Source organism: Erythrolamprus reginae, chromosome 11 (assembly GCF_031021105.1).
Source record: "Erythrolamprus reginae isolate rEryReg1 chromosome 11, rEryReg1.hap1, whole genome shotgun sequence".
Lineage (NCBI taxonomy): Eukaryota > Metazoa > Chordata > Lepidosauria > Squamata > Dipsadidae > Erythrolamprus > Erythrolamprus reginae.
This window is the reverse complement of record NC_091960.1, coordinates 653,606-680,155: the sequence shown is the minus strand read 5'-3', so window position 1 is coordinate 680,155 and position 26,550 is coordinate 653,606. Positions and strand designations below refer to the sequence as shown.

Sequence of the window (26,550 nt, the reverse complement as noted above, 5' to 3'; positions counted from 1 at the left end):
TAAACACACACGTGGGATGCCGGGGTGGGCGGGAGAGGAGCAAAGTGGGACAGAACTCGCCGCCCTGCTGCTCGTTTTCATTAGCGGAGAGCAGGGCCATTACTTAAAACTGTCTAAGCAGGATTTGCTTTGTCCCAGGAGAAGCCCCCGCTGTCATCCGTGCACGTTTCGCTCGGCAGCCGTGGCACCAGGGCAGCTCCAACGGGCACCTGCCCTTCACCACTGGGGTAAAGCTCCTGGGTAAAGCAGGTGCAGAAAGGTTGGGGGCCCAGCTGGCCATCTGCCCCTCCGCGCTTCTCCTAAGGATGCAGCTTCCCTTCTCAAGCCCGTCGCAGACTGTCCCCAACACAGCTGGGGAACCACGGCCCTTTTGCGACTCCCGGACTTCAACTCCCAGAATTCCTGGGCCAGGGAGGTTCCCAAACGCCTTGTCCTCTGCGCCTTCCAGGCAAAGCCGGGACCCCAAAGGCCACTCTGACGTGGACCGGCCAACCTGCCTGACATGTGGGCCAAAGAAATCTGACATGCCACCCCACCCCCCCTGAAGGGCATAGCCAGGAGGCAGTGGCACTTGAGACTTACATTTGAATGTGATTGGCAGCTGGGATCCCTTACCAGAGCCTCTGTTTCCCTTTTTACAAAAAAGTTCTCAACTGGTGTTTCAAGGAGGAAGCCCAGTACTTTAAATGCAAGAAAAAATCTCGCAGCCTTATGGAAAAGCCTGCAGCAATTAGGACAAAATACCCGTTTCTTATGCCAGAGGCCTAATTCCAATATATATTACAGGTATACAGAAGGAGCAGACACAGCAGGCAATTTTATTCCTTCTTTCCTGTTCCACAAATACTCAAATTTAGAAAAAAAACTCCATCCAGGCTTAAAATGCCTCTTCCTTTTCTCTTTCTCCCACTCAGTCTTTAACTTTTTTCCATACGAAGGAGAAAAGTTGAAAAGCTTCGGAAAGGGGCTGGATGCAGTTTCACAACTGAAAAATTACAGGGCAGCAGGCAGAAAAAACCTCCCCCACCTGAAACACCTTAGATCTCCATTCCCGAAACCTTTTAGCCGGCAGTCTGGGGGTCAGCAAAGCTGAAGTTAAATCTGCCTCCATTTCTCTCCCATTAAATGCTCCTTTTTGGATCCCTGCAGTCAAATCTGTCCAATCCAGAATGTCAATCACTATAGGTAACCTATTACTGTCATAAATGTAGAAATAACACAATATGTCTCAGAACACACCCAAGTACAAAAATCGCCCTGTCTCTGCCAATCTACAATTTCTGCTATTTCCCCCTGCCTTTATGTGCCCCTGCACACTATTTCTAAAGCCTATAATCAGAAAAGGTCAGAGTCACGTTTTTGATTGAGGTAATTTTACCATTACAAAATACACAGGAGTGGTGGATTTATTTAAACAGAATAGAGTCGAGCAGTGTTTCTCAACCTTGACAGTTTGAAGATATCTGGACTTCAACTACGCTGGCTGGGGAATTCGGGGAGTTGACGTCTGCACATCTTCACACTCACTGCCAGTGGCTGAGGAAGATTGGAAGAGAAAACTAATAGGAAACTTCCAAGGTGGGTCAAAGGAGGACCCGGATTGTGGGGGCCATAGGCTGCTGGCTGTGTTAAAAAAGTGCTATTGCTAACATGTTGTAAGCCGTCCTGAGTATAAGGAGAAGGGCGGCATAAAAAAAATTGAATAAATAAATAAATAAATAAATAAATAATAAGAGTTTAAATGTTTTTGGTATAAATATTCAACTTTATTTAGGGCCCAGATAACCACATGCCCCTAAGCAGGCCTCCCCCCTTGCTTCCTTTTTGCATTCACTGAAAAACCCTCCATGTCCAGAGGGAATGGACTTGACCGCCTTACATAATAGTCAGACCCTTCCCAGGATTTGGAATAAAGCAGCAAGAAAGCCCCTGCTTGCCCTCTTCTGGCTGGCTCTGAATGGAGAAGGGACTTGGTTAATGTCATCAAAGAACCAGGGGCGGCTCCTTAAAGATTTGTAAAAGCAATTTCCAGCCTTTCCAGAGAACAAGGACATTTAGAAAATACTTGGGGGGGGGGGGATGTTTGTGTTGGATTAACACAAAATGTGGTAATATTTGACATACACCATATGGGTAGGTCTGTCTCGCCACTGAATTATGCTGCAGTGTTTTTCAAATAAATCCTCGTCCATGAATTTAAGACTCATATATTTTGGCAACTAGCAGGTTTGCTCTCTTATCAGAACTGGAGCATTTTTTTAAAGACACTGCATGGATTAACTAATGTTTTCATTAGCAAAAGCAAACTATATCCGTGTTGACTATCAGACTTTTCCATCCTGGAAGCATTTTTCCAGGCTGACCAGATGGGGTCTCTTCAATTCAATTCAATTTATTAGATTTGTATGCCGCCCCTCTCCGAAGACTCTTCCCCACCTGACTTCCTAAATCTGAACCTGGAGATTTCTGAAAAAGTCTCCTTTGAAACAAGTTTGACCACTGGGCCAAAAGAGTTCTACCTCTTTTGTAAAACAATGAAGCAAGAGGTTTCTAGCTTTCAACACGAAAGAACTCTGAGTTCTGAGAAAGGAGTATTCTTCCGTATATAAGTACAGTAGGCACCAGCTGGCAACAGTCCCTCCTATCTCCTCTCAAAACCTTCCAAATATAGTAACTGTTTAATCCCCTGCTTCTCTGGCCTTTCTTTTCCTTGTTTTCTTGTAGCCAGATCCTGGTTTCTTTTGAAGTGATTCCAAGTTTGCAATGGGACTCAACACGAATCATCTCATCAAGATAAAGCCAACAACCAGAGACCAGTGTGTAGCTACACTGCTCATTTTCTGAAACATTCTGAAGGACGTCAGTATGATTGATTATCCTGGGATGCAAACCTCTGCATCCAAGTTGTTTTTGTTGCCATGTTCAAGGGATAAAGCAGAGGCTGAAAGAGCTGAGAAACAATAACCTTCTGGCAAGACAAAACTTGTCTTTGTACCAATCTTTATAAACAAATGTTTGACTCACCTTGTGTATAATATTTTTTAAAAGGCATCGGCCTTTTTGTAACATAAAATTCAGAACAATTTCTCAAACAAGCATCAGTTACACGACCAAGATATCCCGAAATTCCTTATTACTGTAGCACACATATGGAAGTTGCAACTCTCAATCTCAAGCAGACAAATGACCTTCTCCAGCCCTTAAATTTCTCTCATCTACAGAGACGGGATTGTCTGCCAGGCATTAATAGAGTTTCTGTACAATCAGAAACTGAGTTTGCAGTTTATCAATATGATGGAGAGATTCATTTCAAGCCTGTGAGCTAGAAGTAAGTTCTTGAAAGAGGCTTAGAGTAAGGATCTTGTCAGCTTGCTTAGGACAGAGAGAAGCTAAATAGGCCAAAGGGGTGGTGGGGAGCACTTTGTAAAAGCAGGCTTTGCTTACCTAGCCCCCACCCCCAAATAAAAAGGATTGGACTAAGGCCCTTTTCCACCTGTGAAAATACAGAACTGAAAGAGAACTTAGCCCAACTCCCTGCACAAGCAGGAGCCCAGACACCATTTCAGACAAATGGGTGTCCAGTCTCTTCTTAAAAGCCTCCAATGTTGGAACTGCTTGCCTCCAGAACTTCTGGAGGCAAGCAGTTCCACTGATTAATTGTTCTCTCTATCAGGAAATTTCTCCTTAATTCCAGGTTGTTTCTCTCCTTGGTTGCTTCCTGTTCTGCCTTCAGGTACTTTTGAAAATAAGCCCCTCCCCCTTCTTTGTGGCCCTCAAATATTGGAAGGCTGCTATTAGGCCACCCCTCGTCCTTCTCTTCTTTAGACTAAACATACCCAATTCATGCAACTGTTTAACTATTAAAATTTAAATAATGTAAATTTATACTGTATGCCATCTTTCTCCCAGTGACTCTGGGCAGTTTACAAAGTTAATTTGTTTTAAAAATATAAGGAAATAAACAAACAAAAAAGGAAATTGTAGAAGTGTCAAAAAAAAGTGGAAACTTTGGGGGTTTCCACCATTTTTGCTCAAGGCCCAGAGAGCGATTAAAGCAAAGCCCTGAACCCCACCTGAAGCTCGGGGCTGAGAAAAGCCGGCTCTACAGGAATCCACACGAAGAAGAAGAAAAAAGGCACAACCACCTGCGCAAATCTCCTCCTCACATGCCACACCTGGACAAAGGCAATATACAGGTTGTCCTCAACCTACGACCACAATTGAAGCTGAACCCAACATTACTGCCGCTAAGTGAATTATGCCCCATTTTACAACCTTTCTCGTCAGGATGCTTAAGTCAATCCTTGCAGTTGGTTGTTAAGTGAATCCGGCTTCCCCATTTCTTGTCAGAAGGTCACCAAATTTATTTATTTATTTATTTGTTGGGTCGGACCTTCTCCACAGACCCAGGGCGGCTTACAACAAAGGACTGAAACACAACGCAGTATAATGAGTGAAACCCAACCCACCCTAACAGGGGCCCGTGACTAAGTCGGAGTCAGCCGCCCAGCGTCTCCATTTGGGTGACCAGACCACGAACGGAGGCTGTGAACGATGGTCACCAGTCACTTTGGTCACGAAACGAACGGTTGTAAGTCGAGGAGGCCCAAACGCTCCAATCCTCCCTTCAGGCTTCAGACCCCCCGCCCCAAGGCCGACCACCAGGCGAGGCTTCCATTTGCACCGCTTGGGCATCTCCGCGTGGTCCCCCGTCCACACACACACACACACGCCCGCCCTCCGCCCGGGGCCCGAGGCGGCGGGGCTGAGCGGGCGAGCGAGGCGCTGGGCCCTCCCCAAGGGGCGCCGGCTCCGGTCCAGCCTCAGCAAGGCCCCGCGGGCGAAGGGGGGGCTGCCCCACATAAAGACCCCCGCGCGCGCTGCCTCGCTCACCCGCCTGCTAGCCCGCCTCTCCCTCGGTGGGGGCCCCGCCGGTGGGTCTTCAACAGCTGCCGCCGCGCAGGCCGGTCTCGGTGCGGTTCACGGGCAGGAGGAGGAGGACGACGACGCCATTTTGGGAGCCGGCCAAGCCGCGGCCGGGCAACATCCGGGGACAAGCGCCTCCCCGTCGCCTGGCGACAGAGTGCCCCGCCCCTGAAGGACCGGAAAGAGGAGGGTACGCTCCCGATTAGGCAACGCCAGGCCGGAGCGCTCCAACACTCGCCAGTTATTGGTCGAATGGGAGAGGGGCGTGGCAGGAGAGGGCGAATAGCTGGGCGTGTATTGATAGACGGGAGGCGTTCCCGGGCGACGCCTGGACTGGGCTGGGCGCTTCGGGGCACTTTCGGCTCTTTGGTGGGGTCGCAGCTGCCGGGGAGGATTCTGGGAGTTGAAGTCCGAAGTCTTAAAAGCGGCCAAATTTGGAGCCCTGAGCTTGGAGAGGGGGGGCTTCCCTCTGCCCAGGGAGGGCTTGCGTGCCCCCACCTGTCTGAAGGGAAATCCTGGCACACCTGGGATCTTGCCTGGCCCAGGTGGCAGGCAAGGAGGGGGGGGGGGGTGTCTGGGAGTTGAAGTCCACAAAGTGGCCATGGCTGGAGACCCCTGGGGAAGGGAGGCGCCATCCCTCGGCTGGCAGCCACTGCTGAGCCACGCCATCCTTGAGCTGCTCCTCGCCCTATGAAGCAAGAGCCCCCTTCAAAGGAGCCCCAGCCGGATAGAACGGAGATCTGGTGGTCTACTGGGCAGCAACGGGGGTTTGGCCTGGCTCCGTACCGTTCTTCTCAGCTCTGGATCTCCACGTGGTCTCCCATCCGACCACCTTCACACACCCCTCCCAGGCAGAAGCATCGGAACAGGGAGAGGCAGAGTCCAGCCGCCCTTCTCCAGGGAAAAAGCTCTCCCGGCGCCCTCCCTGCCTCATTCTGCCCTTCTCCCCCATGGCGAGCGAGGGTGGCTTGCCAGGCTCTGAAAGCAATGCCCATTTGTGCCTAGCCCTGAGCTTGTGCCCTGCCTGAGCCAGACCGGCTCCTTCCGCCTATAACCCATTTCTATTAAAATGCACCACCCATCGTTTCCCAAATTGCAAATTTCATTCCACATGGAATGACAAGAAATTTATGAAAATAACTGTATGAGAATACTTTTTTTTTGTCTCCCGACTTTTATTTCAAGTAATTATTTGATTAAAAATCACGCTTGTCTTTAATGTAAAAATCAGCATCCGATACATTAGTGGGCATCCATAATAACCCTTCTTGCCTCTGGCTGGGCTACGATCCCTGATTTGCCATTAGCAGCCTGATAATGATGGGAGTCATATGGACGGAACCTCTGGGGAGCGGAGCATTGGCAAAAGTGTCTTGAGGTGCTTCAGAAAAATGCCCAGTGAGTCACTGCACCCTACGCAGTTCTGCAAACAAGACCCAATTCAATTCAACTCGTTAGATTTGTGTGCCGCCCCTCTCCGAAGGCTTCTAGCTCCTCATTACAGGTTAGAGCTGAATCACGTCCTCAGTCCTGACAGTATTAACACAGCCGCCTGGGAGGAAGGGAGGCCAAGAGGTGGCTTGGAGGACGAGAGACGTTTGCCTGCCTTGCAGCACAAGAGGTGAAGCCCAAATTCCTCTCAGTGTTTGCACAAAGGACACGAAAACACCATTTCTCTCTCTCGAGCTCACCCTAAACCCAGGCTGGGCAGATGGACAACAGGTGGGGCATCAAGAGGGCAGCTGCAGCCACATCACTGAAGCTCCTCCTCCTTTTTCTCCAAGGGTCAAGGCCTCCATGTTGACTCTGACCACCACCACCCTTCCGTAGCCGGGGTCACGTTTGGGGTCATGCAAACCGCCAGCGAATACAGTGCCAGTCTGCAGTTGTTGTTGTTATTATTTAGATTTTTATGCCTCCCTTCTCAAAGCGACTCAGGGCAGCATACAACATTATAAATGCAACAATATATATAAAGAAATCTAAATTACTTTGAAAAGAATAATAAAAATTACTAAAAATGTTAGAAAACCCCTTCATCACTTTCACCCAATTCAACTATTCATAATATTGACCGGAGACAATCTCAGGGCTTATGGCCCCCCCATGCCCGCCGGCAGAGGGGGGTCTTCAGAGCTTTCCGAACGACCAGGAGGGAGGGGGCGTCTATCTCCAAAGGAAGTTTGTTCTAGAGGGCCGGGGCTGCCACAGAGAAGGCTCTTCCCCTAGGCCCTGTCTGGCCGAAGGGGCCTGGAGAAGGTCCACTCTGTGGGATCAAGGCATGAGTTGAAGCTGCTGGGGGTCAGAAGGGGACATCCTGTCCAGCTCTCTGGACCAGAAGGGGCCCGCGATGCCTTCTCTGACCCTTCAGCCTGGAGGGTCAGTGCCATGCCCTGGAGTTGTGCCGGTCTTTGATCAGACAAATCTTATCCACGACCTTCCCATTCTGAAAAGCAAGAGCAGAGGGTCAAGCCTGGAGAAACAGAGATGAACTGGCCACGAGCCAAGTCTGGCTACCACGGAGGAAGGAAGCTGAGAAGTGCTGGGAGCCCCCCCCCCCACTCCCCCCACGAGGCTGCTTGTGGCTGGAGCTCAGGACCAGCTCAGGTGGAGCCAGGCTGATTGGCACCCCGATACCCAAGCACCTGGGGGACAATCCAAGGCTCAGGGCTCCTCCTACCTGGTCATCCGAGACCTGCTCCAGCCAGAGGTGGGTCTTGTTGACGATCTGCATGCGGGCGTACCCATAATCCTCAACCCGCACAGCACTCCACTCTCGCTGGTCTGGGATGAAGGGGTCCAGCCGCTCCTTGCAGCCCTGGGGAGGGGGAAACCAAAGGGTCCGGGGCTCAGCCGCTGAAGAGCCAACGGCCAAGAGCACCAAGTCTGCCCTCCCCCTCCCCGGGCTCTCTCCCCCCTGTACTTCCAGGTCCTTGCGGTCCTTGACTTCTGACCACAAGGAAAAGAATCCAGTCTTTGCGCAGAGCCAGGCCATGGCTACTTCGCATTGAACGCTGCCCATCTGCAGACTTACAGCTGATCCCGTGATGATGTGGACGGGGGCGCTGGGGTTGGTATAAGGGGCTGTGCTGCTGCCGTTGTAAACCTGGAAGAGGGACGAGAGGCCAAAGAGGAAGGAAGGGTCAGTTCCTGGGGAGGCTGGGGGCCAGCAGCTCCTCTGCTCTGCCCTGAGATGGCGGGGTCACTACCTCTCTGGGTTGGGGGGGATCTGCGGACGGAGGCCGCTTGGTCACTCTTGCCGCTTTGCAGCGCTCCATCCCCGCGAAAGGGGCAGGCAGAGAGACGGACATTGCAGGCTCTAACCCCAGGGAAGCCCCTCAGCCCTCCCAGGGGGCCATTCAGTTGCTCCCCTTGATGGGAAGGAGGAAGGAAGCCCATTCTGACACCCCTCCCCCCAGCCCCCAAAGCTGGACTCACCTTGTAGTTATAGACGGGCCAGAGCCGTTCGTAGGAATGCTCGTGGGCCCACAGCATCAGATCTACCCCTGGAGACAGAGAAAGAGGGGGAAGGAAGGGGGGTTCAGGGCAGGAGGGGGAGTTGCCTCGGGGTGAAGCCCCCCTTCCTGGTTTCTTCTCAATACTGGGCACCAAAGGCAGCTCCCCCCAGGCTGCGGAGGGGCCACTGAAGCTGTCCGTCTGTCCTTAGTGGATTGTGAATGGAAGGACGGGGTTCACACTGTTAAAGACAGAAGTTGCAACTGCACTCAAAGTCCCCCCCCCCTTTCTTTACATGCATTTCAGATAGTCCTTGACTTACGACCACAGTTGAGACACTGGTTAAGGGAGTTTTGCCCCATTTTACCACCTTTCTTGCTGCAGCTGTGAAGTTGGTAAGTTAGCAGCCGTGTCGTTAAGGGAATCTGGCTTCCCCCCCTGCAAAGGTCACAAAAGGGGAGCCCCCCCTGGACACTGCAACGGTCGTAAGGATGAAGCAGTTGCTCGTTCAGTGTCACGTGACCTTGGGGAGGCTGCAAAGGCCGTAAGTCGGGAAAACGTCCGCAAGTCACTTTTTTCACTGCCGTTGTGAGCGGTCACTAAGCGTATTGTCCTAAGTGGAGGGCTGCCCTGGTGCGCCTTCTCTCGGAGGCGTTCCCTGCCCATTCAGCAGGGGAGGGCAGGGGCTGCCACGGAGACTTACCGTATTTGAAGAAAAGATCCTCCAGCCCGAAACGGTGCGGCTTCAGTCCTTTGCGAACCTGGAAAGACCCGCCCCACACCACACTGAGGGCCACCTGCTCAAGGCCCACTACCTAGCCCTGCCCCCTCGTCACGGGCCTCCTTCCAACTGCCAGGTCCAGACTTGGAAGGGACCTCAGGGGTCTTCTAGTCCAGGGGACCCCACCCTTGGCAGCTGCAAGACGTGTGGACTTCAACTCCCAGAACTGCCCAGCCAGACAGCCAGAGAGTTGAAACCCACAAAGGTCCCAGATTGGACCCCTTGGACCGACACTGTTTCTCTTCTTCAAAGCCTCCACAACTCCCACCCCCCTGCGAGGCAGCCGCTCCAGTGGCTGATGAGGAAGGGTCTCCTTCATTTGAGTCTCCCTTCGGTCTGAGTTTCCACGCTACTTTATCGGCCAGATTATACTTGTTTTTATTTTACAATTAAGTGCCATGACAATTCCCTCCTGATCCTCCTGGCTCCAAACCTTTGCCTGAAAGGACCAGGCTCAAAGCCCAGGAGAGGCTCGGCCACCAGAGACGGGCAGATGTGAGCTGGACAACCATATATACTGCTCAAAAGAAATAAAGGGAGCCCTCCAAGAACCCATCCGAGATCTGAATGAATGAAATATTCTCATTGAATCCTTTGTTCTATACAAAGTTGAATGGGCACCACAGCAGGTGGAATTGATTGTCCCTCAGTGCTGCTTCCTAAGTGGACAGTTTGAGTTCACAGGAGTTGGATTGACTTGGAGTGATATTGTTTAAGTCTTCCCTTTATTATTATTTTTTTGAGCAGTATACATTTGCTTAATAAAATAAGGGAACATTCTGGCCACTCAGTGAAGCCAGCGGTCAAGCCGGACTCTCCGTGGCCACTTACGGTGCTCTCGTACTGGGTGCAGTCGTCCTTGTCGTTGTTGGAGCAGTACATGGGCCGGTGCCCCATGGTGATGATCCAGGGGCGCTCCCCACGCCGCGCAGGCTGGTTCGCCTCCTGCCCCCAAGAGGAACACCCCACCAGAGGCTGGAGTTGGCCTGCCCCCCCCCCGGCTCCACCCACCCAAATCCCCACCCAGCCCACCTGGAGGTCCTTCTCCAGCCACCGGAACTGCTGGGCTACCAGATGCTCCCCGTAGTCCAGGAAGAAATACACCTCCGTGGAGAAGGAGATGAGATGAGCACGGCCGACATCCCAGCTGAGAGGGAAACAGCACAGGCAGCCACTCAGAGCAGGGGGACAACGGGGGAGGAGGGAGCCCCCCCCCAGAAGATGGGGAGAGATCTCCGTGGAGACCCTGGAGCCCAGACCCACCACCCAGTTTTATTCATTTATTCTTAATTTATTAATTGGATTTGTATGTCGCCCCTCCCTCAGGACTCGGGGCGGCTCACAACATAATGAAAACAGTGGACAATATCAGGTCTAAAACCCCGTTAATCTCATTACTCTAAAAATCCTGGAACATGAAAACCATTCGCTTTCTACAACCACCATACTTCACACTCTGGATGTGACCCCAAGCCTGGCGACATAGATGAGTTTTCACGTTCTTATGGAAGGCAAGGAGGGTGGGGGCAGTACGAATCTCCGAGGGGAGCTGATTCCAGAGGGCCGGGGCCCCCACAGAGAAGGCTCTTCCCCTAAGACCCGCCAAATTACATGTTGACGGGACCTGGAGAAGGCCAACTCTGTGCGACCTCACCGGTCACTGGGACTCATACAGCAGAGGGCAGTGCTGCAGGTAACCTGGCCCGATGCCATGTAGGGCTTTACAGGTCATAACCAAGACTTTGAATCGTGCCCGGAAACCAATGGGCAGCCACTGTAGTCCCCAAAGTTTTGCCCCTAAAGCCATGAGAACTAATCTGATGGAGCAGGAGAGGGGATGGACCGAGGACAGGGAGAGGCAGAATCTTCTGCTGGACAAATGCCCTGGGGAGGGGGGGGGCTTTGGGCCAGGCATTGTGTCTCAGCCGCCCTCGCAGGGTAGTTGTGTGTCGGGCAAGGAATTGCAAAAGGGCAAAAGAGTTAAAAAAAGGCCCCGGCCTAGAATCCCTGCAGAGCCACAAGCCAACAAAGTCCAACCTCCCTTGAGTTCCATGGGCTCTTGTCTACGTCCAGGCAGGGGCTGGCCATTAGTGGCCTTTAGCTGACAAGCTGACCAACTGGAGCTTCACAGGTGAACCTGCCTTTTGGGCCCGGCATTGATACTGCAGCCATACAAGGCAGGAGCACCTCCAGGCCCCCTCCTCCCCCGCCCCCATGAAAGGAACCAGAGAGGCTGGGAAGGAAGGAAGAGGGTCTTGGCCGCCTTGGCCTGGCACCCCTTGCAGCCCAGGGACGCACCTGTACCAGAGGCTCTCGGTGTCTCCGGGCATGCTGAAGCGGGACCGGTAGTTGGAGAAATTGCTGCAGGACGGAGGGAGGGAGGGAGAAGGCTGAAGGGGGGCCCTTCGTTATGAATCCCCCCACCCACGTGCAGAGGGAGTGCCACGCTGGGAGGTGCAGCCAGGCCACCGGAACCAGGCTGGCAGAGCGGGGCCTCTCTCCCACCGGCTCAGCCCCACTCACTACTTCTGCTCGTGGTTTCCCGGGCACGTCATGTACGGCACAAAGGCAGCCACGGCCTCGATCTTCCGCATAAAGGCATCTCCGACGAGGGCGTTATTCTGCAGGACAGGCAGAGGCTGGGGTCAAGCCATGCCCAGCGGCCGAGTTCTCCCACCCTGCCCGGCCTGGGCACCCCCAGGCGGCCCCCTTGGAAGACCCTCACGGGGCCCAGCCTTATGTCGGAGTTCTCAGGCTACGCGTCTTCCGCTCCAGCCCAGAGAGGCTCCGGGGGTCTTACCGAGTCCAGGTCGTAGGCAAAATCTCCTGGGGGGAGGAGGAGGAGGAAGAGGGTCACCATCAAAGGGGGGGGGTCAAATCCGGGGTCCCGGGAGGGGGGAGCAGGGCAGCCTCTGGGCCTACCTATGTGCAGCACCACGTCGTACCAGCCCTGCTGGGTCTCCCTCTGCAGCCGGGACAAGGACTGCGGGTTCACCAGGCCCAGGTCCCCAAAGAGGGCGAATCGGGGGCTCCAGCTGCTGCCGTTCAGCAACGCCCGGAAGCCGTAGGTCCGGCTCCAGCCCCCCGGGCTCCCACAGCGGTAGGCTGCACGGAGGGAGAGGCAGCGGGAGTTGCGAAACAGGAGCACGTGACCCCCCCATTATACATGTGACTCAGCTGCCAAGCCTGAATTGTGGTCATGTGACCATGCAGATGCTGCAACAGCCACAGCTGTGAGAAGGCCCCTTTCTGGGGGTTGTTGTGGAACGGGGGCTGCATGAATTGGTGCAGGAGAAAGAGCCCAGAGCCTCGCAGGTGGCCCCCCTGCCCTCACCGTAGCTCTGTCCCGGCAGAAGGCCCCGGAGGGTCACCCGGTGGATGAACATGGCCCGGGCCAGGATGCCGCCGTCCACAAACCGCCTGGCCTTCCCGCTGGCCCTGTGGGGGAGGGCCTTCCCTGGAGCCCGGCCATAGAGGACCAGGGACTCGGCGGGGTCAAAGGTCGTCCAGGTGACCACCATGGAGGTGGCGTCTCCTGCAGGACAAGCAGCAAAGGTGAGCATCAAGGCCTCCTTCGCCCAAGCAGCAGCTCCACCCCAGGCCGCTGGGCCCTCACTCCCACTGGAGGGGCCGCGCTGGGCGGGAGGGGGGGCAGGGGGGGCTGACCTGAGGCAGACAGGTGCACCTGCTGGGGCTGGGCGGCCCGCGGGCCCTGGGAGCGCAGCTGGGGCAGCCAGAGCCAGAGCAGGAAGCCCAGCAGCCTCGCCCCGCGCCCCATCCTCCGCCGCCCCGGCCCGGTAGCTCACAAGACGCGGCAGTGGCGGTGGAGCGATCCGGCCCCCGCCTTCAGCTCCCAGGGGCGGGGCCCTTCCGGGAGGCGAGCCCCAAAGCGGGCGCTGGGAGGGCGGGGAGGGAGGCCCCGGGGGATTCTGGGACTTGAAGTCCAGGCCAGTGGGCGTGGCCAAGACGGAGAAACGGAGTCCCAGGAGCAGCAGGCAGGCTGAACTCTCCTTGGGCGGGGGGGCAGCGCCTAGCCGGGCAGCGGGGGTCCGGGAGGGGGCGCCTTCATTCGGCAACCGCCGAGCTCGGGCCGGCCACAGAGTGCAGAGCGTTGCTCCGAGGCTGTTCCCGAGCAGCGCCGCAGTCGCAGAGGGGCCCCGCAGCAGCGACCCCCGGAGCTCTGGCGTCAGCGGGCACAGGGACCCCGCGGGATCCGAGAAGCGACGCCGCCTGCCCCGCCCCCGCCCCGGGCTGTCTTCAGTGGCGCTGCCGGGTACATCAGCCCGGCGATTGGCCAGCGCTCGTCCAATGGCGTGGCCGGGCCGCCAAGGCGGAAGCGGCGGTGCCTGCGCGTCAAAGAATGCGTCTCCGGGGCGAGAAGCCGGGCCGGGCGGGCAGAGCGGTTGCCGGGAGAGCGATGGGCGGCGCGGCGGACAAGGCCGAGCGGCGGGCGGGGGAAGAGGCGGGCGGGGCGGACTGGGGCCGGCTGCCCGTGGAGGTGCTGGCGCAGGCGCTGAGCTGGCTGCCCCCGGAGACGCTGGCCACGCGCTGCCGCCTGGTCTGCCGGCGCTGGCGGGACCTGCTGGACGGTCCGGCCGTGTGGGCGCTGCAGTGGCGCCGGGAGCCCGCCCTCCGCCCCGCCCTGCGCGCCGCCGCCCGCTGCCCCCGCCCGCCCTGGGCCCGCCTGGCCGTCCAGCGCCCCCTGGGCAGGAACCTCCTGCGGAACCCGTGCGGGACCGGTGGGTGGGCGGCCTCTCCCTCTGGCCCCCCCTCGGGGCTTCTTTGGGGGGCGGGCGGGCGGGAGGAAGGCCGGAGGAAGCCTCGCTCGTGGGCTCCGAAGGCGTCTGAAAGCCCCGCGCTCTCTCTGCAGAGCAGCTCCGACACTGGCGCAGCCGAGACGGGTGGAACCTGGAAGCGAACCGGAGCCCCGTGGAAGGCGCCGAGGCCCAGACCTGCTTTGCCTCCACCTATTGGTCAGTCTCGGGGGGGGGAGGGGGTTGTGGTCCCCACCCCGGGAAGACCTTGCCACAACTGGGGTCGGGATTCCTGCGGGTCAGCCAGACGGGAGCTGAGGAGTTTTGGGCCCCTGTCATGACCTTTCTGGGAGCGTCACGTGAGGCCAGGACCCTGCCGGGTGCAAGGGCCACCAGTGTGAAACAATGGTCAGGGGCCCTTTCTGCCAGCCCTCCCAGTGTATGTTCGTGCAGCCATCAATTGCAGACTGCCTGCCCTTCAGGGCTTTGGGATGTGGGGCAACCTGTGGGGCCCTTTCGCCTCTGCCCGTCCTCTCCCCCGTCTCCACAGGTGGTGTGAGAAGGAGCAGGTGATCGATCTGCTGAAGGAAGGTCTCTGGCCGGATCTGCTGGACACTTTCCAGCCAGATATTGTGGTCTCCGACTGGTGAGTGTCGCTCTCCCCTCCCTCCCCAGGGGCCCAAAAGGGGATCAAAGGCCCAGAGCTCCCTGGTCCTCGGGGGACTGGATCTGAACTGACCATCAGTACATGAGTGGACAGGCTGGTCACTCTTCTGGACACTGAACACCCACCGGAGGGGTTTCAGTGCTTCCAGCCCTGCTCAGCTTCCTCTCCTTACTTAAGCTGCTCCCCCCTTTGATTCTTGCAGGTGGGGGGGCCGTGAGGACTGTGGCTGCGTGTACGAGCTCTACGTGGCCCTCTTGGCAGCTAATAAAAGAAAGGTCATCAGAGTTTTTGAAGCCAAGCCAGAGCCCATCCCTCAGTGGAACGACGCCTCCTACCAAAAGGTGCTGCTTGCCACACCAGCCCCAAGTCTCCCCCCATGCTTGGTTGCTGGACTTCACTGTGGCTCACTTCCTCTTTCCCTCCCTCCTATGCACACATGACTAAACTCTGGAAATCAAAGGGCCCTTGAGGATAAAATAGCTAGGAAAGAAGGACTTAGGTGTGGTACCTAGGGGTTGTACAAATAGGTGGGATTTTTATTTTTAAAAATGCATCACATCACCACCGGTAGTGGTCAGACATACAACCATTTGTTTAATAATTGAAGTTACAACCGCACTGAAAATGATTTATGACCATTTTTCATGACAATTGCAGCATCTTCAGAGTCAAACTAGTAGGTAACATTGAGAGTTTTTGCCCCTGTTCCAGAGTCAATAGGGGAACTCACATTTGCTTAGTGACTGCATGACTCACTTAAGGACGGCCTCGCTTGGCAACAAAAAGTTTGGGCTCAGTTGGGGTCGTACATTGAGGAGTAACTACACCTTAAAGGTGCTCAGAATCCCAAACTCCATGTTTTGGGATGGGGGCCAGGAGTTCTATAAAGTGGCCTGGTGACAAATTCACAGGAGCCCCCGCTTTCCGAAAGGCAGCACCCCAAAGTGCCAGCGGCGGGTGAGATCATGTTAAATACACTTTTCGAAACAATGGCAATAACATAATAAATAATAGCCGTGCTTTGACTTAAATACCGCTCCATAGTGCGTTACAGCCCTCTCTAAGCGGCTTACAGAGAGTACGTTTATTGTCCCCAGCATAGTTCCCTCTAAGCTGAGCAGTGAGCAATGGCTCACTTAAAAATCACCATCAACTCAGAGTTTTTCAAACCTGCCCAGAAGCCGAGAGGGAAAGAGTGAGAGGGAAAGAGTGCCGCCCAGTCCCGAAGGGACTTCCGCTCAGACACTATACTTTTCCACCCACCCCCCAAAAAAATTAGAGGGAACACTGGTCCCCAGGGATCCGGGTCCTCATTTTAGCCACCTGGGAAGGATGGAGGGCCGAGTCAGCCTTGCACCGTCAGGATCGAACCCTTGGCAGTGGACAGTGTTTGCCTGCAGTGCTGCATTCTAACCAGTGCGCCACCACAGCTCCTGCTATAAATGATAATAACATTGTAAATAGTGAAAATGTCCAAATAAGCCTCTGTCCTCCTGAGCTCCTTCCTGGGCGGCAGACCCCAAGCGAGGGCTGAGCCCCTGTTGCCTTCTCTTTCCAGGTGACCCACACCTTCAGAGGATACGGCCGGGGAGTCCGCTACGTGCGTTTTAGACACAGAGGGAAGGACACGCAGTTCTGGGCGGGACACTACGGCGCCCGGGTGACAAATTCCTCCGTCGTAGTCCAGTTTCCACCGGAGCCGGCAGAATCCCTGGAGCCTCGGCGCTCTCCTGCCCAATAATCTTGGCGCCCCGGCCCAGTTTTGCCTCTTAAGGCAGCAAGGAGAGTCGTGAAATGGGGCAAAACTCACGACAGAAAGGACTGGCCGAATTCTAGCCTTAAGTGGACGACTACGGTCAAGCCCAGGGTGCCAGCCTTGAGTACGTCACGTAATGTATCACAGCATTTTTTGCCTTTGTGCCGCCAGGGTGGGTGTGGCCTGTGCGTGAGGCATCTGACCGGTGGGCCGCCACTTTGACACCTTTTCCTCCAACCCATCTTGGAAAGGTGTCAACCATTCTGTCAGGAATGCAATATAATGGAATTCTGGGAGTCCATAAGCCTTCAAGTTGCCAAGGTTGGAGACCCTGGTTCTGCTTCCTCTCGGTGGGGGTTGTGCACAGGTGTCAAAGCAAAAGACGCAGAGTCATGAATGTGTTTTAGTTTCAAGCGGGGGGGGGGGGGATGCACCCCACCCAGAATTAATCCTTGAGAAAACTTTGATTCTGAAAAATGGTACTGTACATACTTGCAAATCAGTGGAGAATTTTAAGTGCCTGAATCCTCCTCCCAAATTGCTCTCGTTTGGCATTGAATTTATAGAGTCATATACAGTCTTCGGAGAGGGGCGGCATACAAATTTAATAAATTATTATTATTATTTTAAAATACTTGTGTATCCCACCTATGCACGTGACTAAGATGACCCTTGAATTTTTAATCATAATACCATGAAAAATGGACATTCCCTGGATTACCTGTGGATGAGCCAATTGTGAAAATTAAACGTGGATATTTTAAGGGTCAGCTTATCTACTTATCTATGCACTTTCTGCTGCATTTTGATTTCTGAGGGGCAGCCAGAGCCAGAGCAGGAAGCCCAGCAGCCTCGGCCCGCGCCCCATCCGCCGCCGCCCCGGCCAGGCCGCCCGGCAGGTCACAAGACGCGGCGGTGGCGGTGGAGAGATCCGACCTCCGCCTACAGCGCCCAGGGGCGGGGCCCTTCCGGGAGGCGAGCCCCAAAGCGGGGGCGGGAAGGGCGGCCCCGGGGGATTCTGGGACTTGAAGTCCAGGCCAGGGGGCGTGGCCAAGACGGAGAAACGGAGTCCCAGAAGCGGCAGGCAGGCTGGGGGCCTGGGGGCGGCGCCTTCATTCGGCAACCGCCGAGCTCGGGCGGCCACCGAGTGCAGAGCGTTGCTCCGAGGCTGTTCCCGAGCAGCGCCGCAGTCGCAGAGGGGCCCCGCAGCAGCGACCCCCGGAGCTCTGGCGTCAGCGGGCACAGGGACCCCGCGGGATCCGAGGAACGACGCCGCCTGCCCCGCCCCGGGTTGTCTTCGGTAGCGCTGCCGGGTACATCAGCCCGGCGATTGGCCAGCGCTTGTCCAATGGCGTGGCCGGGCCGCCAAGGCGGAAGCGGAGGTGCCTGCGGGCCAAAGAATTCGTCCGCCGGGCGAGAAGCCGGACCGGGCGGGCGATGGACGGCGCGGCGGGCAAGGCGGAGGGGCGGGCGGGGGAAGCGGACTGGGGCCGGCTGCCCGTGGAGGTGCTGGCGCAGGCGCTGAGCTGGCTGCCCCCGGAGACGCTGGCCACGCGCTGTCGCCTGGTCTGCCGGCGCTGGCGGGACCTGCTGGACGGTCCGGCCGTGTGGGCGCTGCAGTGGCGCCGGGAGCCCGCTCTCCGCCCCGCCCTCCGCGCCGCCGCCCGCTGCCCCCGCCCGCCCTGGGCCCGCCTGGCCGTCCAGCGCCCCCTGGGCAGGAACCTCCTGCGGAACCCGTGCGGGACCGGTGGGTGGGCGGCCTCCCCCTCTGCCCCCCACCTCGGGGCTTCTTTGGGGGGCGCAGCGGGAAGCCTCGCTCGTGGGCTCCGAAGGGGCCTGACTGAAAGCCCCGCTCTCGCGCTCTCTCTGCAGAGCAGTTCCGACACTGGCGCAGCCGAGACGGGTGGAACCTGGAAGCGAACCGGAGCCCCGTGGAAGGCGCCGAGGCCCAGACCTGCTTTGCCTCCACCTATTGGTCAGTCTGGGGCAGGGGGGGGGGTTGTGGTCCCCACTCCGGCAAGGGAGCCCCCAGACCTTGCCCCAATTGGGGCCGGGATTCCTGTGGGTCAGCCAGACGGGAGCTGAGCTTTCTGGGAGGGTCACGTGAGGTCAGGACCCTGCCGGGTGCAAGGGCCACCAGTGTGAAACAATGGTCAGGGGCCCCTTTCTGCCAGCCCTCCCAGTGTATGTTCCTGCAGCCATCAATTGCAGACTGCCTGCCCTTCAGGGCTTTGGGATGTGGGGCAACCTGTGGGGCCCTTTCGCCCGTCCTCTCCCCCGTCTCCACAGGTGGTGTGAGAAGGAGCAGGTGATCGATCTGCTGAAGGAGGGTCTCTGGCCGGATCTGATGGACACTTTCCAGCCAGATATTGTGGTCTCCGACTGGTGAGTGTCGCTCTCCCCTCCCTCCCCAGGGGCCCAAAAGGAGATCAAAGGCCCAGAGCTCCCTGGTCCTCGGGGGACTGGATCTGAACTGACCATCAGTACATTGGTGGACAGGCTGGTCGGTCACTCTTCTGGACACTGAACGCCCACCGGAGGGGTTTCAGTGCTTCCAGCCCTGCTCAGCTTCCTCTCCTGACTTAAGCTGCTCCCCCCTTTGATTCTTGCAGGTGGGGCAGCTGTGAGGACTGTGGCTGCGTGTACGAGCTCTATGTGGCCCTCTTGGCAGCTAATAAAAGAAAGGTCATCAGAGTTTTTGAAGCCAAGCCAGAGCCCATCCCTCAGGGCAACGACGCCTCCTACCAAAAGGTGCTGCTTGCCACACCAGCCCCAAGTCTCCCCCCATGCTTGGTTGCTGGACTTCACTGTGGCTCACTTCCTCTTTCCCTCCCTCCTATGCACACATGACTAAACTCTGGCAATCAAAGGGCCCTTGAGGATAAAATAGCTAGGAAAGAAGGACTTAGGTGTGGTACCTAAGGGTTGTACAAATAGGTGGGATTTTTATTTTTAAAAATGCATCACATCACCACCGGTAGTGGTCAGACATACAACCATTTGTTTAATAATTGAAGTTACAACCGCACTGAAAATGATTTATGACCATTTTTCATGACAATTGCAGCATCTTCAGAGTCAAACTAGTAGGTAATTTTGAGAGTTTTTGCCCCTGTTCCAGAGTCAATAGGGGAACTCACATTTGCTTAGTGACTGCATGACTCACTTAAGGACGGCCTCGCTTGGCAACAAAAAGTTTGGGCTCAGTTGGGGTCGTACATTGAGGAGTAACTACACCTTAAAGGTGCTCAGAATCCCAAACTCCATGTTTTGGGATGGGGGCCAGGAGTTCTATAAAGTGGCCTGGTGACAAATTCACAGGAGCCCCCATTTTCCGAAAGGCAGCACCCCAAAGTGCCAGCGGCGGGTGAGATCATGTTAAATACACTTTTCGAAACAATGGCAATAACATAATAAATAATAGCCGTGCTTTGACTTAAATACCGCTCCATAGTGCGTTACAGCCCTCTCTAAGCGGCTTACAGAGAGTACGTTTATTGTCCCCAGGGATCCGGGTCCTCATTTTAGCCACCTGGGAAGGATGGAGGGCCGAGTCAGCCTTGCACCGTCAGGATCGAACCCCTGGCAGTGGACAGTGTTTGCCTGCAGTGCTGCATTCTAACCAGTGCGCCACCACAGCTCCTGCTCTAAATGATAATAACATTGTAAATAGTGAAAATGTCCAAATAAGCCTCTGTCCTCCTGAGCTCCTTCCTGGGCGGCAGACCCCAAGCGAGGGCTGAGCCCCTGTTGCCTTCTCTTTCCAGGTGACCCACACCTTCAGAGGATACGGCCGGGGAGTCCGCTACGTGCGTTTTAAACACAGAGGGAAGGACACGCAGTTCTGGGCGGGACACTACGGCGCCCGGGTGACAAATTCCTCCGTCGTAGTCCAGTTTCCACCGGAGGCGGCAGAATCCCTGGAGCCTCGGCGCTCTCCTGCCCAATAATCTTTTGCCTTTGCGCAGCCAGGGTGGGCGTGGCCTGTGCGTGAGGCATCTGACTGGTGGGCCGCCACTTTGACACCTTTTCCTCCAACCCATCTTGGAAAGGTGTCAATCATTCTGTCAGGAATGCATATATTGTGCTGGCTGTGGAATTCTGGGAGTCCATAAGCCTTCGAGTTGTCAAGGTTGGAGACCCTGGTTCTGCTTCCTCTCGGTGGGGGTTGTGCACAGGTGTCAAAGCAAAAGACGCAGAGTCATGAATGTGTTTTAGTTTCAAGCGGGGGGGGGGTGTGCACCCCACCCAGAATTAATCCTTGAGAAAACTTTGATTCTGAAAAATGGTACTGTACATACTTGCAAATCAGTGGAGAATTTTAAGTGCCTGAATACTCCTCCCAAATTGCTTTCGTTTGGCATTGAATTTATACATATACATTCTTCTTAGAGGGGCAGCATACAAATCTAATAAATTATTATTATTATTATTATTATTATTATTCTTTTAAAATACTTGTGTATCCCACCTATGCACGTGACTAAGATGACCCTTGAATTTTTAATCATAATACCATGAAAAATGGACATTCCCTGGATTACCTGTGGATGAGCCAATTGTGAAAATTAAATGTGGATATTTTAAGGGTCAACTTATCTACTTATCTATGCACTTTCTGCTGCATTTTGATTTCTGAGGGTCAGCTGACGCACTAGTCTTAACTGCAACTCTGTGCGGTGTATGCACTACTTCACAAATAACGTTGAGAAAAGGCTTGACCTCCTTAAAAGCCTTTGAAAGCTCCAGTCCATTCCCACAGGCAGCGATATGCGCGCGCACAGCCTCTCCGGCCCCCGCCCTGCCCAGCCCGCCCTGCTTCGACCGGTGCCAGTCTGCCCTAATGGGGGGCAGGGGGGGCTGGGACCCGAACCTCCTCTTTGGGCCCCCTCGGGCAACCTGCTGGCTGTGCCAAGGGGATGCGAGACCCTCCAGCCTGCCCAGCTCAGGGACTCTTACCAAAACAATTTCTTTGGATATAACCGGGCAGTTAAGAGAACCAGGCAGACAGTGGAGAGAAGCGAAAATTAAGCAGATGCTTTGGACACAAAACTTCAGATCCGGCTTTGCTTGAATAAAGTGAAACGTTTCTCAACCACTTTGAGTGTCTCTTTTTTTCTAACTGACCAAGTTGGGAGGGCTCACTAAAACACACACACACAACATTCCCCAATGTAGTTGTGCAAGGGATGGCAGCCTATAACCAGCTCTGCACTTAAATGTCCATAGCAGAAACACTCAGCCTTGGGGGGGCCACCCTAGGGACCCTCACAAAACAGCCCTTTTCCAGAGGGCAAAGTTGGGCTCCAGGACCTCCGTGTCCAAAGCAGCTGCCCGGTGGAGCCTCAGCCCTCGTGGCCCCATCAGGAGCCTGGCCTGCTCTGGGTCCTGGGGGGCCAGGGGCTGAGGGTGGGGCTCAGGATGTTTTGGCCCCCATTGTGAGGTGGGGGCTGCCTGGGAAACCCCACCCCCTTTTCTGCAGGGACCCCTCGGGAGACCTTGAGGGGCCAGGAGAAGGTGGGCTGGGAGGAGCCTCTGGGGCAACCAGGAACCAGGGGGCCCAGAGGGAGGGCAGTCTGAGCCATCATGGACCCCCCTGAAGAAGGCAGCGGGGCCAACGACGAAGAGGCCACTGTCTCTCTCAAAGCCTGTTTCAGCCAAGGTGGGTCCCAGCTAGAGAGGCAGGAAGGGGCCTTGGGGCCATTTCGGTGCCCTCCTTTCTTTCTCCCTGAGGTCATCCCGGACCTTCCCAGACAGAAGGGAAGCCCCCTCCCCACCTGGGAGCTCCTCCTTTCACCCTGCCTTTCCCACTTCCACTCCCCCCTCACCTAGCAGCTCTGCCCAAGCTGTGGGGAACCCTGGGGAATTCCCTCTCAAAGCCCCTCCTCTGTCCTGCCCCACGGAAGAAAGAGTGTTGGTGATGACCTGTATAAAGCCCTGCATGGCATAGGACCAGACCACCTTCGGATGCACGAATCCCAGCGTCCAGTGAGGTCCCACAGGGTTGGTCTCCTCAGGGCCCCATCGACCAAACAAAGTCACCTGGTGGGACCTAGGGGAAGAGCCTTCTCTGTGGGGGCTCCGGCCCTCTGGAATAAGCTCCCCCTGGAGATTCAGACCCTCCTTGCCTTCCGAAAGAGTTTAAAAACTCATTAGACTTTCGTCCCTGACCAATGAGTGTTTTTTACTATGATTGTCGAATGAATTGTAAATGAATAGTCTCTTTAAAATCTTTTTTAAATCAGAATTTTAAGCGTTGTTTTAGTGTATTATTAATTGGATTGTTTATTACTGTTTTCTGTTTACTGTATGGAGTGAGCCGCCCCGAGTTCTCGGAGGGGGGGCATACAAATCCAATTAAATCTCAATCTTAACCTTTGCCATGATCTACCCCCCCCAACCCCCCAGGTCTGAAGCATCTGCATCAGCGGCCGGAACTCTGTGACGCCACCTTGATCGCCGGAGGGAAGCGGTTCCCTTGCAACAGGTGGGTCTGGGCCTCCCGCAACTGGGCAGGGCTGGGGGCAGACGGCCCAGGCCTAACCCCGCCATCTCTGCCCCCCGTCCCTCCCCCCCGCAGGGCCCTCTTGGCCTCCATCAGCCCCTACTTCCAGGCCGTCTTCACCAGCGGCTTCAAGGAGTCCCGGGAAGGTGAGGTCCTTCTGGAGGACATGGACCCCTGCGTCCTGCAGAACCTCCTGGGCTACCTCTACTCGGGGGAGCTGGCCTTCACTCCCGGGAGCGCCGAGGAGCTCTTCATCGCGGCCAGCCGGCTCCAGCTCAGCCCGGCACTGACGCTCATCAGCAGGTAGGCCCCCCCCAGGCCTTCCGTCCCCTCCCAGCTTCTGTGGGGGAGGGGGAGGAGTTGGAGGGGGAGGGGTTCCTCCTGCCCACCCCTCCCATGACCTTTCTTCCCCCCCCCCGCCTCCCCCCAGATTCCTGATGGAGCAGATTTCCCCAGAGAACTGCCTCCGCCTTTACACGCTGGGCCACGGCCACAACCACGCTGCCTTGTTTCACGGGGCGCTGCGCTACCTGGGCCTCCACTTCGGCCTCCTCCTTGAGCACCCGGACTTCCTGCGGCTGGACCTGAGCGCTCTGACCTGCATCCTCGCCTCAGACCACCTGGCCGTGGCCTCGGAGGTGGAGGTCTTTTGGGCCGCCCAGCGGTGGATGAGGGCCGAGCTGGACAGGCGCCTCCCGGGGCTGAAGGCGCTCCTGGGCTGTGTCCGCTTCCCGCTCCTGTCCCCGGAGGAGGTCGCCCAGGTGCAGGCGGAGAGCGAGCGGCTGGGCCAGCCGGTGGAGGTCCAGTGGCAGGAGCTGGACGGGGCAGGCAGGCTGCAGCTGGGCGGGAGGCTCCGCCGGGGCATGTACAAGGAGAGGATCGTCTGCATCAAGGTGCCCCGCCTGAGGGACATCCTCACGGTCAGTGAAGACATGGACTGCTACATGGAGTGCCTGAACCCCACCAGCGGATCCCGGACGAAGCTGCCGCCCTTGGAACTGGTGGCCCTCCCGGGCTGCTCCGTGCTGGACCAGCGCCTCTACATCTCCGGGGGCAAACATGCCGACGGCTCCTACTCCTCTGCGCTGCACGAGTACAACTCCCTGGCCGACCGCTGGACCCAGCTCCCCGACATGGCCACGCCCCGCTCGGTCCACATGTTCCTGACCTGCAAGCAGAAGCTCTTCGCCCTCAGCGGCTGGAACGACGCCGGCCCCCTGGCCTCGGCCGAGAGCTTCGACGTGGCCCAGCAGCTGTGGGCCTCCATCGCCAGCCTGCCCATCATCCTGCGCTTCTCCGCCTCTGCGCCGTACAAGAGCAAGCTCTACCTCATCGGGGGCGACGCTGACTCCGACGAAGTGGTCTACAAGGGCCTCCTCATCTACGACACCCACCTGGATACCTGGGCGCAGGTGCCGCTCGAGTTCAGCCTCCACGGGGCTGCTGCGGTCACCATGGAGACTGGGATCTGCGTCATCGGGGGCTTCTTTTCCAGGAAGGTCAACCAACCCTACCCCAACCGGAGGTTCAGCCAACTTCTTCCTTGCACCCCGAAATGTTTCTTTATGCAGGAAGACGGCGTCATCAGCAGAGAGGTGGCCATCCCTCCCCTGCCCCTCCCCCTGGCCTTTGCCGGCGCCACCTCCTTCCAAGGGAGGATTTACGTGATTGGCGGCGTCTGCACCTCCAGGACCCACGACGCCATCTACCACTGGCAATACGGCGAAGCCGCCTGGACCCAGTTCCCCGAGAACCTCACCAGCCAAGGGACGATTGTGCGCAGGGTGCTCAAGTGTGTGACCCTGAAGGTGCCGATCACCACGTTGAGGGTCCTCACGCAAGACCCCTCGGCAGGCCCCGTGGCCGTAGGGATAGCCGAGCCCCCGCTCTCCTTGGAGGCGAGTGAAAAGGAGCCCCCTCCTCCTCCTCCTCCTGACCTGACACCACAGAGACCCTCAACCGGTGGGGGGTTGTAGAAGCCGAAGACCGCCCCACCCCGCCCCAGAAGAGCTATTTTCACCTGAACTCCTTTAGTATCGAAGGCAATAAAAACCCACGTGGCCTCTCCATCCCCCCCCCCACGTTGTTCTGTTTCCTGCCTCCAAGGGAGCCTGCAGGGCCAACGGGAGAGCTTTCCGCACAGGGCCACCCCCCCAGCAGTCTTTCCAGGGAGGGGGAGGGCAGCCTCTGCCCCGGGAGGGGGGCGGAGGGGCCCGCGCGCTCCATTCCACGGGCAGGCGGGATCACAAAGGCAGGCGGGCTCCGACTGTCAGCCTGGAGGATCAAAGCAGCCCCACCAGGCCCCTGGAGAGCCGGCAGAAGCAGCTCCCGGAACAGAGGAGCCAATCCGGGCTCAGCTGGGCTTTAAGCCGCCTGCTTTGGAAGCCGGGAGAATCTGGGTTGCTGCAGTGGGGGCGGGGAGGGGAGGGGGCCGCTGAACCTCCATGGCTCAAGGGAAGAGCAACGGCCTGGAAGGGGCGCCGGACTCCTCCATCTCGGATGGCCCTGGAATACCCGTGCGCCCCCCCTCCCGCCTGTTTCGGGGGCAGCCGGAGAGACCCGCGAGGGGAGCCCTTCAGCGCTCTCCGGCCAACCACGCCTCACTGTCGCCAGAGGAATCAAAACAGAGGCGCCTCCTCGCCGCTCCCTTGGACAAGGGCTCCGCTGCCCGGCCGGTTCCTTGCCCTGCCTGCGTTGATGTCATCCCTATAAATCCCCCGACGGGATTCGGCTCAGATATTTAGGCGCAGCAGCAGCAGCAGCGCCATCTGCAGCCATTGTGAGGGCAGCGCTGCTCGGCCGCTCGGCCGCTGCTGCTCTAAGCGCGGCTTCCAACCCGGGCGGAGGAGCCCTTGGGGTTCAGGGCTAGAGGCGTTTTGTGCAGCCACTCCATAGAGTGCCCGAGGACACATACACAAACACACACCCCTCTTGCCTGGCAAAACAGTCCTCAAGGGTGGGCACTCTGCACATGCTCGGAAAGGCTTGAGCACCCCTGGGTTGGCTCCAGAATTTTGCCGGATGAGGTTTAGGCAGCAGTGGGGAGACTCCAGGTTGGGGGGCACGGAGAGAATTGGAAGAGTGAGAATGGAGGGAGGGGAGGGGAGGGAGGGAGACAGTTGGGGTTGAGAGGAGCCTGGGCAGCAAAGGCTGGAAAGGAGGAAGGGGAGAGAGCGGGAACGCGCTCCGATGGAGGAGAGGAGGAAGGCTGGCAGCCAGCGAGAGGGACCGCAGCCGGAACCTGGCCGGGCCGACGGGGCAAGTCAGTCTCGCGCGGGCGGGGGGGGGCTTGGCGGGGCGAGGGCGCTGCAGATTGGGGCGGGGGGGAGCGGCTCGGGGGGCTGAGGATGGGCAAAGGCAGCAGGAGGAGCTGCGCGGCCGGTGGGTGGGGCTCGGAAGGCGCCGAAGGTAGGGCTGCCCTGGGCCGGCGGGGGGGGGGTCGGCTGGCTGGACGGGGACGCGCCGCGAGGGGAGCCCAGCCGGGGGGTCTCGCCCAGAGCTCCGGCATCCCCGGCCAGCAGAATGCAGGAGAGAGGTGGGTTGCCATAGCAACGGGAGGCGGGCGGGCGGGCAGGGGACCGCGGCGGACGGGCGGGCGCCGGGACAGCCACCCGGCTGGACGGGGCGGGGGCGGCATGGCCGAGGGACTCCTCTACGACACCTCCTTGCTGCTGCAGTTCTGCGACGGTGAGTGGCGGCGCCTCT

The 26,550-nt window shown here is 57.2% G+C and overlaps 5 protein-coding genes across 9 annotated transcripts in view; 3 read left to right on the top strand and 2 right to left on the bottom strand.

The window, feature by feature from the left end:
• The window catches only part of PAK4 (p21 (RAC1) activated kinase 4), a 32,312-nt gene extending 27,210 nt beyond the window's left edge, over window positions 1-5,102 (bottom strand). For 2 of the 3 annotated variants that reach the window (XM_070763728.1, XM_070763732.1), the window contains exon 1: window positions 4,894-5,102. The gene's annotated coding sequence lies outside the window, so the exon portion shown is untranslated. The remainder of the gene's footprint in view (window positions 1-4,893) is intronic. The other variant, XM_070763733.1, reaches the window with a different exon arrangement.
• A 978-nt stretch (window positions 5,103-6,080) lies between these two features.
• Window positions 6,081-13,425, bottom strand: ACP7 (acid phosphatase 7, tartrate resistant (putative)). 2 transcript variants are annotated; one of them, XM_070763734.1, is made up of 13 exons: window positions 12,830-13,425; window positions 12,498-12,698; window positions 12,086-12,268; window positions 11,964-11,989; window positions 11,687-11,784; window positions 11,462-11,524; window positions 10,196-10,310; window positions 9,995-10,108; window positions 9,086-9,143; window positions 8,365-8,432; window positions 7,961-8,032; window positions 7,607-7,744; window positions 6,081-7,372 (listed from the first exon to the last, which is right to left on the bottom strand). In XM_070763734.1, the coding sequence occupies exons 1-13, from the start codon at window positions 12,939-12,941 to the stop codon at window positions 7,307-7,309; spliced, it is 1,314 nt and encodes a 437-aa protein (XP_070619835.1). In that variant the 5' UTR covers window positions 12,942-13,425; the 3' UTR covers window positions 6,081-7,306. The 2 variants fall into 2 exon arrangements, with proteins under 2 accessions (XP_070619835.1, XP_070619836.1); XM_070763735.1 differs by lacking the exon at window positions 9,995-10,108 and having other exon boundaries at window positions 12,830-13,367.
• A 54-nt stretch (window positions 13,426-13,479) lies between these two features.
• Window positions 13,480-18,304, top strand: LOC139173868 (F-box only protein 27-like). 2 transcript variants are annotated; one of them, XR_011560252.1, is made up of 6 exons: window positions 13,480-13,902; window positions 14,034-14,136; window positions 14,468-14,563; window positions 14,787-14,925; window positions 16,143-16,464; window positions 18,218-18,304. XR_011560252.1 is itself a non-coding variant. In XM_070763737.1 (5 exons), exons 1-5 carry the CDS (start codon window positions 13,524-13,526, stop codon window positions 16,323-16,325), a joined length of 900 nt encoding a protein of 299 aa, XP_070619838.1. In that variant the 5' UTR covers window positions 13,480-13,523; the 3' UTR covers window positions 16,326-16,972. The 2 variants fall into 2 exon arrangements, 1 of the variants encoding a protein (XP_070619838.1); XM_070763737.1 differs by lacking the exon at window positions 18,218-18,304 and having other exon boundaries at window positions 16,143-16,972.
• On the top strand, window positions 17,735-21,438 carry LOC139173869 (F-box only protein 27-like). Its single transcript, XM_070763738.1, has 5 exons — window positions 17,735-18,087; window positions 18,213-18,315; window positions 18,630-18,725; window positions 18,953-19,091; window positions 20,108-21,438. The coding sequence occupies exons 1-5, from the start codon at window positions 17,778-17,780 to the stop codon at window positions 20,288-20,290; spliced, it is 831 nt and encodes a 276-aa protein (XP_070619839.1). The 5' UTR covers window positions 17,735-17,777; the 3' UTR covers window positions 20,291-21,438.
• Window positions 21,439-21,926: 488 nt separating this feature from the next.
• Window positions 21,927-24,914, top strand: LOC139173870 (kelch-like protein 18). Its single transcript, XM_070763739.1, has 4 exons — window positions 21,927-22,002; window positions 22,749-22,827; window positions 22,921-23,148; window positions 23,276-24,914. Exons 1-4 carry the CDS (start codon window positions 21,927-21,929, stop codon window positions 24,819-24,821), a joined length of 1,929 nt encoding a protein of 642 aa, XP_070619840.1. The 3' UTR covers window positions 24,822-24,914.
• Window positions 24,915-26,550: the final 1,636 nt, after the last annotated feature.